This window comes from Nilaparvata lugens, chromosome 10 (assembly GCF_014356525.2).
Source record: "Nilaparvata lugens isolate BPH chromosome 10, ASM1435652v1, whole genome shotgun sequence".
NCBI classification, from domain to species: domain Eukaryota; kingdom Metazoa; phylum Arthropoda; class Insecta; order Hemiptera; family Delphacidae; genus Nilaparvata; species Nilaparvata lugens.
The window spans coordinates 20,661,012-20,676,652 of record NC_052513.1 but is presented as its reverse complement, the minus strand read 5'-3'; the positions used below and the strand labels follow the sequence as shown (position 1 = coordinate 20,676,652).

Genomic DNA, 15,641 nt, shown 5'->3' with positions numbered 1-15,641 from the left:
TACTTTCCCACAACAAGTTGTTGAAAAAAAATATATCTATTTATATATTGAAAAAGGAACTTTGATTTTTGCATAGGCTAAGTATATGTTATGTATGCTGTGTTCCCAAGCGTACCATGGAGAAAAAATTGTAGCAACATAATTAAGGAATTTTACTTTTCCCAATATTATCAAGATATTCGAATACTCCATTCATTTATATTTTTTGTAAAGTATGTTACGTTGTTCTAAGTTACAACGATTTGTCTGTTGAGAACGTAGCTGGGTCGATTTTCTCCAAAAGTATTATAACTTGATATTTGAAAAAGCCTGTGAACAAAAAGGCTGCTACTTTCTGAAGTAGGCTACTTGGAAGTCTACAAAACGTATTATTAATGTAACATTACCGGTACATATTTTTGAAATAATTTGAAAAAGGCTACATTTGACGCACAAATTTTTGCCATGAAGAATAAAAACTCTTGTTATTGAAGTTGATAAAATCTGACAACTATCTCATAAACTACATCCTCAATCTGCAGAACCTTCAAACAATTAACAGTAGGCCACCGTATATGTTTTGTCTATGGAGTAGAATATGGAGTATGGTTTAAGATTAGTGTAGAATAAAAGGAGAGCAGATTTCTTATTGTTATCCGATTTATATAAAGGCGAAAAATATCATCGTGATGAAGCTGAATAATACATCAGGCCTGGAATTATATATATGATAAAACCGAAAAAAGATCAAGAATTGAGGAAAAATTTATGATATAATATAGGTCTACTGACCACTTTGATTAGTGCTTCCAGTGATAGTATTTCAAGAGGTATCACCCACCGTACTGACCCATATTTTAAATCTTATATCTCTTTAATAGTTATGTTTGACTACTTATGATTTCCCTGAACTGTGTGCTTCCAATAAAATTTTGTTGATACTAGCCATACTACACAGTATTAGAAAATGAACAATATTTCTAGTCTGCTAAAAATATTATTTTCCCTGATGACTTTTTTATTTCTTTTGATTTACAAATGTACAAAATCACTTTCAACATTATCTTAATATTTTTCTCTGAAAAATGCTGTAAAATATGTTTGTATTGACAATGAGCATGGAGGAGTCATCTACCACATTAATCACTGTGTCATCCTTCTCTAGGATAAATAAAATATTTCATGTTGTTAAATGCGTATTTTATTCCAGTACCAGTAATAAGTAATTGGTAGACGATACTTTAGTAAATTCCTACTGTTGATCATCCATTCTTCTTCCTCACTAATTTATATAAGTTTGCATATCCATAATATATAATATTATACATAAACTTATTGGCTTGCACGTGTACGGGATAGGAAATACACGAATGACACATCGTCACTTCTAAGAGCTTGTTCACATGACAGCGACTTACGCTCGGTTGGCAAATCGCTCGATTTGCCAGTCTCGTACACATGACAGCGATTTGCCCTCGGTTAAGTCTGAGATTACAACCGCCGCGATTCGCCGGCGACTACTAAAACCGAGCGATGCATGTGTACGGCACCATGTGTTTCCCTATACCTGGCAACCGCTCGGTTGGTCAATCGCGCGACAACCGAGCGTAAATCGCTTCATGTGAACAGGCTCTAAGCTACTGAGCTGATCAACTTGAAATTTGCATATAGGCTATGTGTAGGTTCTGAATTTACCGAGGTAGGATATAGGCTTATATTCATTGCTATTAATCAATAAATTTCAATTTAATAATTTGAAAAAAATTATTCAATTCGAGATTCAAAGTTTAGGCAACAATAAAAGCCCAGCCAAACAGAGATTTCGCGAAGTGTTTCTGTAGTGTAATTGGTAGTACGCGTGACTCATGAATCAAGTTTGTGGGTTCGAGAACAATCAAACTAATCCTTTTTGCTGTGAATTTTCAATTCTGATGAATATTATTCACGTATTTTTGACATAATAATAAATATAATTATTATATTTTTCATGTTTCCTGGACATAAGGCGATATTGCATTTACAACACAGAATTTTCCCCAAAGTTTGAAGTTTGTGCTGAAAGAGTTGCTGAATTGAGCAGGAGAGAAATGTGCCTGTGTGACGCAAGGTTCAACACGAATAATGGTAATTTTACCCTCCAACTTAATTCAAATCCTAGAAATATTCATAATGGATTTTCCATGGAAGTTTTTTGGAGAGCGAAAACCAAAAACCTTATCTTCTATGCCTATTATTACGAGACTGGGACGCATTATGAATAGTTCCATGTATTCCTTATAATATTATGAGCCATTAGAGACTATATAATAAATTGTACAGACATAATAATATGTACAATCATTTGAAGACTGAAATAATTATCAACATAAAAAGGAGTAAGGATAGAAATGTATAGAGGACCAAAATTGCTATTGCGAGGCTAATCTGATTGATTTGAGAACAATTTATTTCAAAATATAAATATATAGTTTTCTTAAAAATCTAATTATTATTAAAATAATTAATATTATCAAATTATGAGTATAATTGACTCTAATAATAGCCTTTACTAAAATACTTGTTGCAGCAAAATAGTAAGTTTTAGTCAGAAGTTGAAGAAATTTTTCAATAAATAACTAATTTTCTTATTCTGAATTATTATGCAGTCTTAATGTACTGCATAATACGAATGGATTAACAATATAATAACTCAAAATTGTCTTGATATAGATGGAAATTAGCTTTTATTCGAGAGTGATAGAGAACAGCACGAAAAAAGTTAATGTTGATATAATATCTTGTTGATAATGTACCGTAGGGTTTTATGTTTTCTATGAGTTATTTATATAACTGGAATAATCCATTGAATCAACCTATTCATCAGCTCTCGAAAGAAGCTTGAGAGTGTATTATTACTTACTGCTGATTTGTATTTAGTGATTTTAGCATCATAAAGATGGATTTAAAAAGAATAGTCCCTCCAAAATATCCATCATCTAAACTCAACATTATCAAATCCATAGAATAATCAATTATACTCGCACTCAACTGAAATTATCAAGAATGGATGAGCTCAGATCTCACTATTCTCTATAGATTATTCATGTTCTAAACAACAATAATCATCCATCTAACAATAAAATAATGTAATATATTAGTTGCTAGATTTTAATCTATAACAGTACAAGTTTTTGAACTTTGTAACACTAGAATAACATTCTAATTAAAATTTGCGCTTCACATGCAACATTGATCAGTGTCCTTCATTCCTAAGTATAATATATTTACATTACATTGGTTTGGCTTTTGTGATGATCTTCAAATACATGGTGCCTAATTGAGGTTGTACTGTTTTCAAGCATAATTTCTCTCTGAACGCCGAATTGCACTGGCAAGGCAAAGTGATGCTACTATTCCGACAATCTGTGAAAAAACAATGAATAGAATTATTTTTAAAGGCATTTTGATTCAAATCTTCAATTTTCTTGAACTAATTCAGATAGTAAAGTGTTCTCGAATATGGACATAGACGTAGGAAAAATATTCACTTTCTAGTATATATATATATATCTATATATATATATATATATCTATATATATATATATATATAATATTTATATATATTAGAACGTTCTAAATTCTATTAGTAATTGAAATATTAAGTGTAAAATAAATTATGTTTTTTTTCTAATTTTGGCCTATGAATGCATATATATATATATATATATATATATATATATATATATATATATATATATATATATATATATATATATATATATATATATATACATATGCATATATATATATATATATATGCATATGCATTCATAGGCCAAAATTGGAAAAAAAACATAATTTATTTTACACTTAATATCTCAAATACTAATAGAATTTAGAACGTTCTGGAGCCACTGACACGCATCTTCTCCAGCATCATGGAGGGCTGTCAGTCCTCCATGATAGGGGTGTTGTGGACACTCAGATATAAGGTGGTTTATTGATTGAATTTGTCCACATTGGCACAGAGGATCAGATGTGTATCCCCATGCTGTCATCAGCTCAGACTTTCTAGTTAAGGGCTACATGTATTTATGTAAAAAGTACCCTAAAAATAAAGTTGAAAAAAGGGTACATTGATTTTTTAATTTTCACATATTGGAAAAAACCTACCACACTCATAGTCAATTCAAGTCAATTAATCTTGTTCCCACTATATAAGATGTCTGCACCAACTGCAGACGATTCTAGAGAGCTCTAGTGTATTTATTATCTTGAGTCTTCGACCATGATAGATGGCCACTTAATAGGGTAGTATTACTTCTCTTTTGAAATTCTTGATTCTCATTACACTCCAGACTCTCTCATACAATTGAGTGACAGTATTATAAATCAATTTATTATTTCCAGCATAAACCTCTCCAAGTCACTCCATCTCCATTCCACGCTCTCATTCTATCAAATAATAATTATTGAAATATTAGCTTATTCTCAATCAATCCATCAGTGATAGAAACAATTTTGAGGAACCAGCATTGGTTCTAAACCATTATCAATCTCTAATATAAACATGGAGGTCATGGAGATTACTCTTCTCAATCAGTTCACTAGAGATTGATAATGGTGTATCAACCAAAACTAGAAACAAACAACCAAGCAAAGGAATTCAATATATAAAAGGGGCCTTCCAAGTATATCCATAAAAATGAAATTAAAACTGTCGAATTCATTGAACAATAATGATACTCGTACTCAACTGAAATTATTCAGAATGGATGAGCTCAGACCTCAAGATCATACTATTTTCTATAGATTAGGCTATCCATATTCTAAACAAACATATTGAGTAAGGCTTTTTATTCTAAACAAAATTATCCATCTAGGTACCAATAACAAAATTAAATCTCTTCAATTATATTCCCAATTGAAGATAGTTCACGATCTTTGATGGTGTAAGAGGTCCTGTTTTGAATATTTGGTATTAACGATCATATTTTCTATATATTATATGCTTTATAATTATGTTATAGGCTGTTTGATAGTCTCATACGGACTCAAATTTTTAATAAAAGTTGGTCAACATATTTGTGCTAAATCTGTCTGTATATTTGGTATTGAAGATCATTTTGCTATATGTTATAGATTATTTGATAGTTACGTATTCGAATCTACAATAAACTAAAGGACAGAGATTGGCTTATACATATTATGTACGGATAGGAAATTCACAAATGAAGCATCATCACGTCTGAACTATTAAACTTGAAATCTTGCATATATTCATAATTAGCCGAGGATGGTTGTAGGCCTATTTTAAATTCTTCAAGATTACAGTGGGTCAAGTTTTTAATTAAACCCTTGCGAAGCACGGGTTACCAGGTAGTGTTCAATGAATGTTGGTCAACATTTGTGATAAATTTGTCATTGAAGAGTTAACGTAGACCTACCTCAATAGCAGCCACACTCATAGCTATCGAGCCCATGGTCTCGAGCTGATCCCTGATAAGGTTAGACATTGCTTCGACGCAGCCGACGGCCCACGTCTCGCCTGGGCAGCTGCCCGTGTAGTGCTTGCCGGCATCGATCTGGCAACACGACGACGGGTATTTGCCGGCCCACGACGCTGGCGAGTTCGTTCCGCAACAGTGCAGCTGCAACAATTCGTCAAAAATTCTGTTTCAATATTGATGGAGGTTGGTAGCACTGGGCTGCCCTGTAATGTTGTTTTAGTTATTTGCTCCGTATTTTTCATCATTTTACTGTGGTTATTTGAAAGAAATAAAAGATTGGAAGAATTTGGATAGTTTATGAAAGTTCTAAGTACCTGTTTCAGTGAATTCCATGACTACATGACGGGTGAGTGACTAGTAACAGTGATTTAAATACGCGTACCACATACAATTTTTGAACGTTTTGACTCCATTTTTCTTAACCGGCATAGACCTACACACTACACGTGCTATTTCTTGTTCCTAATTCGACTTTGTGGTTCTACTAGGACTATCGTAACTGAGCAACTACCGGCTTCAGGAGTGATAACGTAAGTGAAAGTCCTACTCTGATAACGGCAATAACAATCTGAAAAGTTATCTCTACTACCGCTGACTGTTTCAAAGCAGATAATCTCCAGCTGGTTTTTGTTTATATTGCTGGTTCTTATCTAGGCTACGTGTTACTATGACAACCTAGCGCGGCAGTTTTTGAACTTTTTTTCGTCAACAATGTTTCACTCTTTTACCTCAAATAAATGAGACTATGATAGTAAACGTAGAAAGTAGAGTGTATAAAGTAGACTCAAAGCTTTTAACCTTTTTCTCTTCCCAATCAGGAGCTTCCGTATTCTGCCTTGACAGCTCTCTTGGCATTTTTCTTCCTATCCTTTTCCTTTTCACTTTTTAATTCCATATTTTTCGCATAATTTTTCATGAACAGTTCGCCATCACTCATTACCTTTTTGAATAATAACTGTGCATAATCGCTAGTGATTTTTTCAAATATCATTATGTCTTCAATAATAAAGAAATTCACAACACAGAGGAATAATGTTGCTATTCAGATAGATGGCTTTAATTACCGAAAAGAACGTACAATGTTGGATGGGAGAGTTTCGTTTAGGTGTCTATTCAATGGATGTCCCGCAACTTTGAAAACGAACGCCTTAATGCATAAAGTATTGGAGAAAAGTGGGATTGCATAATCATACTGCACCTGATCAGGATATTGATATTAACGATGACATTTCTATAGAGCAGACAACTCCAGTAGGCAATAAAAAGTTGATGAACATGAAACCAACTACTCCTGGCAGTGGCAAAATAACTCCCCCCTTGACATGTGATATGAGTGTAAACACACCGACTTCAAGAACAATCTCAACAAGTTCTTCTCCAAGCTTGCAAACAGTTGAGCTTCTCCAACAACGCGATGATTTAATAGCTCATTCTCAAGATTTACAAAAGCAAATTGAATCCCTCCAAGAACAAAAGAAGCACATCGAGTCAATGATGATTGAATTTGAAAAAGAGAATTTATCTGTCAAAGATCAGCTTAGATGTATGTCTACGACAATTGAAACTTTGAATGCAGATAACAATGCTCTTAGGAGTGAAGTTAGTTTGTCTAGGGATGATGCCAATAAGTGGAAAAATAAGTACGAAGACTTGTTGAGATCTAAATCTAGGCGATTTGATGTTGGTGGTCAACTAGAATATTCTGGAAAAGCTCGGTCAAAGCGATCAAACATTCCAATTTTTAATGACAATGAATTTCCGGCGCTGGATACAACCAGTTATGAACACAACCGTCGCAAATGGGAATCTACAGGATATGAGGAGAAAAAACGTAGATTTCATGAAAATAAGAATATAGTTTTGGGCGACTCTATGATTAGAAACGTGACTCCTCAAAATTGTATTGTTGATGTTCGTCCTGGAATACGCATCGAGCAGCTAACTAAAGTGATTGAACATAAATATAAAAAATCGTCAGCACAGAATTATAAAAGTGTATTAATTCATGTAGGAACAAATTCAATCCGCAGAGAATCTGAAGAATCCGTGGTGAATGAGATGAGGAACATGATAAGGACAGCCAAGCAATGTTTTAGTACATCAAGAATAATAATCAGCGGAATAATACTAAGGCGTTCAGTGAGTGACTCATACATCACGAGGATTAATGACTCCATCAGAAGTGAATGCGCCAAATTGGGTGTACTATTTGTTAACCCCAATAGTTTCATCAACACCAGAGAAGGCTTAGGCAAAGATGGTTTGCATTTGAATAGGTTGGGCTCAACTAGTCCAAGTAAAATGTGTGATAACGTTTTCAAATTATTAAATGATAAGGGAAACTAATAAGCTGTGACAGGGGTGTGGAAGAAAATAATAATAGAAGATACCTTGTCAAAGACACTATTAATAATAGATATTTTAAAGACTCATATAGTTTGAAAATAATACATCAAAACATTGATGGAATAGTTAGTAAGGTAGCTCTTTTAGACATCTTGGTGGAGGATGAACAACCAGACATTTTAATATTGACCGAGCATGGCTTGAAAGATTATGAAATCAATTCCCTACCTATCAATAACATGTCTCTAGTGTGTAGTTACTGCAGAGTTGATATGAGAAAAGGAGGAGTGGTCGTGTATGCCAGTCTTGAATTTTTGAATGCTATTGATCATAAATTTACTGTTATTAATATTTCTGATTTGAGTCACATTAAGGATATTGAAATATGTGGCTTCAATTTTAAGATTGATGGAGATCCGTATGCTATAGTAGGTCTGTATCGATCACCTAGCGGTGATACTAATATATTTCTTGAAAACCTTGAAATTTTATTTAATCGTATTTGCAGTCATGTATCTAATAACGTCATTGTTGCAGGCGATTATAATATTAATGTTTTGGATAGTTCTTCTGAACATAGAAATCTTGTAAATATTCTGAATCTTTTTGATTTACACTACACGATTAAAGAACCAACAAGAATTTCTAGAATAAGCAGAACAGCAATTGATAACATTGTCACTAACATTGAAAAAGGTATATATTCAGTACAGGTTGTTCATACACTGTTATCAGACCATACTGCACAGGTTTTTCGCACACATGGCACACGTGATTCCACCAGATTCAAGTCTAAACAAATTCAACTTGGTATTCCAATGTATACTTGTTCTAATGAAAACATAATAAAAATGAAAACCTCTTTGAGTGGTGAATCATGGGCTTCAGTTTATAATGCAATAGATGTAAACAGCCAATTTGCGAGGTTCCATGAAATTTTACAGTCTCATCTTGGCATAAATTGCCCTTTGAGATGTAGAAGAAAAAAAACTCAGAGCAAAAAGAGATTAAAAGGTGAATGGATTACCGACGAAATTAAGCAAATAAGACATCTTTTGGAAGTGGCTAAAATCAGAATTAATAATGGTTTGAGAATTGATATGGAGCAATTGAAAGCTATTAAAAAAAAATATGATTATGAAGTTGTTCAGGCAAAAAAGCAATATATATGAGTAATATAATTTTGAGAGCTTCAAATAAATCAAAAACAAGCTGGAAAATCATTAATGAATTTAGAGGTAAAACAAAACAAACACAGCCTAATATAGAACTAAAAGAAAATGAAAAAATTTAACTGATTCCAAGCAGGTAGCTGATGCATTTAATAAATTCTTCATATCAATGGCACCCAAATTAAAGGCTCAAAAATCAAATCTACAAATTAATGACTCCTCTTCTTCAAATTCAAATTTTAACAGAAATTTTTTCTTGTTTCCAACTAATAATGATGAGATTATAAAAATAATAAAAAGTATCAAAACGAAAAATAGTGTTGGATTTGATAATATCCCAGTGACAGTGATTAAGGAATGTTGTATTGAAATAGCTCCACCACTAGTATTCATAATGAATAACGCTTTGGAAACGGGTATTTTCCCAGATCTACTTAAAATTGCCAAGGTAAAACCATTGTTTAAACAAGGTGCTAGAACTGATATACAAAATTATAGACCTATTTCTATTCTTCCATCTCTGTCAAAGGTATTTGAGAAACTAATTTATTCCAGGATAATGACTTACCTCGAAAAATTTGATTTAATTTCAGCTTGTCAAAATGGTTTTGTAAAAGGTAGGTCGACAATTACTGCAGCGGTCACTTTTGTTGAGAATGTTATTGAACAGGTTGATAAGGGAAACTTTGTTATCGGTACATTCATGGATCTTTCAAAGGCCTTTGATAGCGTTGATAACGACATACTTCTTGATAGGCTTTCAAATATTGGAATAAGAGGAATCTGTAGTTGTCTAATCAAGTCCTATTTGACAAATAGGTTTCAATTTGTTACAGTTGAATCTCAGTCTCATGTAGCTCAATCGATGCGATTGAGTGTTACAAGAGGGGTGCCACAGGGTTCTATTTTAGGCCCATTGCTCTTTGTCCTTTACACTAACAATGTGCAAGCCTCAGTCCCAGTAGGTTTGAATATTACACTCTACGCTGACGATACATCATTGATGTTCAACAACAAAAACTTGAATGATCTTGAGGTAGAAGCTAATGTTAAAACAATTTGGTTGCACAATATTATAATGAGTCAAAATTGGCAGTGAACCCGCAAAAGAGTAAGTGTATTCAATTTGGGTCTAAAAATCATCTCTTCCAGCCTATGATTAGTATTGGCGATTCAATGGTTGAAAATGTAACAGAGGCAAACCTACTGGGGTTAATGATAGACAAGGATCTCTCATGGAATGTGCATACTGATGAATTGGCCACTAGAATCAGTAGTAATCTGTTTGTATTAAGGAACATGGTTAGGTATGTGCCCAATGAAACAGCAAAAACATTATATTATGCACTGATTTACTCTCATATTTCATATGGTATAGAGCTCTGGGGTAGCACAACATTACAGAATATTAACAAGATATTTGTACTACAAAAGCGTGCTATTAGGTACTTGGCGGGCCTGGGGTTTAATCATCCTTGTAGAGAATATTTTAATAAAATGTCTATATTAACAATACCGTGCATTTTTATTTTTAAAACAATATTGTATGTTGTAAAAAATATTGATAGATTTGTGACTCATGCACAGGTACACTCTCACAATACAAGGAATAGAAATGATTTGACTGTGCAACCTCATAGGCTAGCTATGTTTGAAAAAAAGACCAGTTACATTGGGACAAAATTCCTGAATAAACTGCCTGGTAGTTTAGATCATAGAAACAAAACATTCAAAACAGATTTATACAGTTACCTTTCTAACAAATGTTTTTATAGTGTTAATGACTTTTTATGTGACAATCATATTTAGGCTGTGAATATATTATAAAATAACGATGTTAAATATTACTACCTATGTTGAAAATATGACTGATACAAGACTGTAAACTGTGACTATAGCCTGTGATATTATGTATAACATGAAAATTAGTATTTCTTATTAGGTATAAGTTCATTTTAATGACGATATTCAATTGTATTGTTTGATACTGTATTGAATAAATAAAATATTATTATTATTATGACATTTGAAAAATTGAAAACAATTTGCATATTTATATAAGCGTCATGAGAACTATGAAGAGATTGCGCATCGTTAATTACCTTCAAGAAGATGGTGACTATAGATCTCATAAACTTTTGTTATTTAATTTCTCTATCGATCTATTCTGAAGATTTCTTGGTAAACGGTTTTGATGTTTTCTACAACGACTTACAGTCAATTATTCAAGTAAATAAGCAATTTCGTTTACTTATACTGACTCGAGTACTTTTGAAAGGCAAGCGTCCATTTTCAACAGTCAAATGTGGAAGTTCCACAGCTGGGAGTAGCTGACCAACAGTCGAATGTTGAAAATGAACGCTTGCTTTTCAAAAGAAGGCTACTCGAGTCAGTAAGTTAACAAAATTGCTTATTTACTCAAATAATTGACTGCACGTCGCTGTAAGAAAACATCAAACCTGTGACCCGTGTGTTAATACATTTTCGCAGCTCGGAATGGATCCATCATCTTTGATTTCTTGGTGTCAGTGTAGCTCCAAACGTAATTTTCACGATATTGGAATTGCGGAGAATTTCCGAGTATCTCTAATGAAAAATGAACACCACCGCTATCAATAACACCATTATTAATTAATTCCATTGATAATATTATTATTACCACATAGTTTTTCGAATTTATCAGTTTTCATGCAAGTGATACGGTATGTTTCGATACCTGGCCTCGGTTTAAATGGGCCACGACCCTCCAGATAAGCCAGTACAGTAGTGGGTGAGTGAGAGGAAGTGTTGCCCTTATTACTGGTGTCTCACAGATTTTACTACAGTCATAGATCCTTTAAAGCAAACGGTATAAATTTCGGGAGGAATAGGACAATATACAGACTAATGAACAAGAAATTCTAGAGAACAAGAGTCTGACAATCGGGTGTGGCTGATGCGATGTTAGATGATGAGAAGTAGAACAAGGTTGGAAAATGTGAAACTATTACAAATAAATGTGATTGATACACAAATTTGAATGAAACATCATCAATAATAATTTAATAAAGATTGAAGATAATTTATTATTATAATGAATGTCAGCTACATGAGCGAGTCCAATATCTCACTACGCGTCAAATCTGCAAATTCTACTTTCAGCTACTGAGAATAGCTGAAATGACATGAAGTGGTCTAGGCGAGTTCAGAGAGACCTCATATATGTGCTGATATCTTCATAGACACAATGTGAAAAAATCATGGGCAGTTCATTCAGTCACAGCCAAAGAACATGAGGACTGGTAAAAATTAGTCTGATGAAAGAAAGAAAAACATATTTGAAAAAAGTGAAATTTTTATAGGCTAATCGTAGAATGTATCATTACCTACATATTTTCGAAAATTGATTGTTTAAAAAAAGAGGAATTTTATGAGATTATCAATAAATGAATCTTTGGTAACATTTTACTCATAATACCGGAGTCATTAGGCCAATTCAATTCATATCATAGGCCTATATTATCTAACTAATGATTTAAAAAAACTTTATTAGTATCATTTAAATCAACAATACTCTCTAGTGTTATCGTTACTGACAACGACGCTGCCAATGATGTCACAATAAGGAAGTTTTCCAATTGAATATTCATTGTGATTGAATTTCATTTAACACAACAAAAATTCATCTATAAAGCTCCCAAGTTTCATATAACAAGGAGTGGATGAAAACACAACTATTATTTTAAAAGTCATAAGTTGCTTTCAATCTCAAACCTATGAATCTTTTGTGATTGAATCGGTGACACCAAAGATTCGCCCATTATTGACTCAAGTGTCAGCTCTTGCTATTGAAAAATGTTCTATCTGACAACGAATGGCTTTTTTTGCACTCAGAGGTAGGCCTACAAAATATAAATTCTCTCCTAATCATTCAATGTATCATAATTATTGCTCTGAGTTGCATAATTTTGAATAGCACACTGTAATAACATATTAGGCCTATTAACGAAAAAACGAACACACTTCTATAATCTCAAAAACTGTTGAATAGCAAATACAGTTATTTTTTAATTTAATAATTTAAAACGCCGATCTTAAGAGCATGGTAGGCAGCTTCTGTATAATAGTCATATACCCAGGGCCGAATTCAGGGGGAGGGGTGGGGGGTTTAGCGGGTGCATGTGCCCCGGGCGCCGAGTTAGAGGGGGCGTCAAATTATAGTCACCATTTTCTTCTAAAAATATGTAGGTAATAACTGCTTTAGGCGTTTATATCTGACGTAATTGTTAATTTGAAGTTTCAATAGCGTGATATAGTCTCTGTGCACATTCTAAATTTATTTCACTCAAATATTTTGGCAAAACCAACAGAACAAAATAACAATTATTTTTATAGCCGCAGTATACTTCCGCTGTATGAGCGTGGCAAAGCAAAGAAAGTCCGAAAAATTAGAATTATTTAAGAACTCAATCAATTGATCTTGTGGATCTATTTTTTCTGGTAACTACAATATTTCCTGCTCTATTAGCTAACTTATCATTTCACTGCATAACACTTTTGTTTTACTCAATCTGTGACCATATCTAAATTTTGAGAGAGGAATAGCAAAAGGTTACCTTATTTTTTCTTTCCCTATCATTTTGATGATGTACTTATTGTATGAATCAATAAAGAATAATATCTTACGATTTATTTCATTCAATAAATTAATCTTGAATGTTGATTAATTTCATAGCTTAAATTGAAAATTGAGGAATATTTAATGCCATTGCATTACCTGGGTCATGCATCACATGAAGGTGTTTTAGGAAGAAGATCCCAAGAATAATAATGTACTTTGAAGAATATTATCATTTCATCATCACAAGATAAATTCTGTGGGTAGATGACACAAGCTGATAAGTCATGATTTGTAAACTTTTCAGGAGAGCAATTTGAAAGTTTGGCATAGCTGCAAAAATTATCTATCATATTTTTTCTTACTCATTTTACACCAATATAATCAGCTGATCTTTGACTATTTAAATATGAAATATCAAGGAATAAAACATTTAGTTAAATTAACCATTGAGAATTTTTGCAAGTGATGTCAGAGATATCATGTTTTACCATCTGCCAAATGTTTCAAATCACATTGTAACAGTATAGGGAATATCTTAAAAATCGATTATTTAGAAATTTGAGTATATTTTTTAACAATCAATTGATATTATTCACAAGTATTGATCAAGTTAACCAAACTTGAACTGTTTGCAAAGTTGTATGGGTTATGTAGTTCTCAATATAGGTTATTGATTTTCAGAATTTATAATAGCCTACCAGTACATACACTTATCAAATTTTGCCATCTTTTGATAATTGGATTATAATACAAACCGGTAGAAGAGTGTTGAGATATATGTACTTATCAATATTTGTCAACTTCGGGATTGGAAGAAAATGCTCTATCAGGCTTGAGCAAGGCTTATATCTCAGCTATTCACAGAGATACAACATATTTAGTTATACCATCTTATAGATCTAATTTTTCTGAACACAACCATATGCATAACTCAATATGGTCAAAAATGTGACTTATGAACTTGTGTCATCTACCCACAGAATTTATGACACAAAGAAGTTGTACACAAAGTATAATTTTCACTTGAGTTCTTTGACAATTTTACTTCAATTTTTATTCAAGTAAATTATTATAGAGATTTTTGTGATGTTTCATGATAATTATCTACCTACTTATTAATTTATAATAATGTTAAAAATGCGTAATTAATCCTCAGTATTAATAGCAATATTCATATAATTTAAATATTCTTACAATCAACAATGTAATTTTAAAGTTGGGGCTTTAATTTTTCAGCATTGTTTTCAATTATGTATGTTAATGAAAATGAACAATGACACAATTATATTATCATTAAAAATGCCTTCTAATTTAACCTCGGTCATATTAAACCTCGTATACGACTAATAAAGTAATAATCCCTCTCATTTTTGTAAATCGGTCAGTGATGGTCGATTGTGAGGAGGGCGCCAAAAGTAACGCTTGACCCCCCCCCCCCTAGAAAAATAGGTAGATCCGGCCCTGCATACACCACTAATATTATCCTCAGTACATCGATTCCCTCTATGGGAATACGGTACCTGTATTTAAACTAATTAACTCAAGTATTGATAAAATTTATGTTATAAGTATGGTTCCAAAAACGTGTTAAGAATAAATCACTACGACGACATTTTATGGGTTTCCAAAATGAATTAACTAATATTTTCAAAATTAATTAACTAATAGAAACATAACTAGAAGAATACTAGTTAATTCAGTGATATGAAAAGTATTACAATGTACACATGAGGATCATTTTTTTCAACCTCCAATTGTCCATAAATGGAAGACGAATGTATCTAAAAGAGTCATTTTTTCACAAGAAATTTCTTCCAGTTATGATCATTCCTCAACATAACTTGATTGCCGTGAAGGTTGAGGCATTTTTCATACCAGTTAACAAGCCTACCAACCCTCTCTTCATAGAATGCTGCAGTCAGATAACGTTTAAAGTGGGCTATAACGTTGTTTATAGTGAGGTCCACGTTATAATGGCAGTGGATAAAGATAGAAGAGCAGCATTTTCTGTTCTCCGCCTTAATTAATTATATTTCCATATTTTCAAAAACATA

General features: G+C 32.6%; 1 protein-coding gene across 1 annotated transcript in view; it reads right to left on the bottom strand.

Moving 5' to 3' along the window:
* Positions 1-2,402: 2,402 nt before the first annotated feature.
* The window catches only part of LOC111047253 (CD63 antigen), a 31,306-nt gene continuing 18,067 nt past the window's right edge, over positions 2,403-15,641 (bottom strand). Inside the window, exons 4-5 of the mRNA XM_022332960.2 lie at positions 5,407-5,610; positions 2,403-3,381 (exon numbers count right to left, since the gene is read on the bottom strand). Of these exons, the coding sequence (XP_022188652.1) occupies positions 3,313-3,381; positions 5,407-5,610 (273 nt within the window). The 3' untranslated portion in view covers positions 2,403-3,312. The remainder of the gene's footprint in view (positions 3,382-5,406; positions 5,611-15,641) is intronic.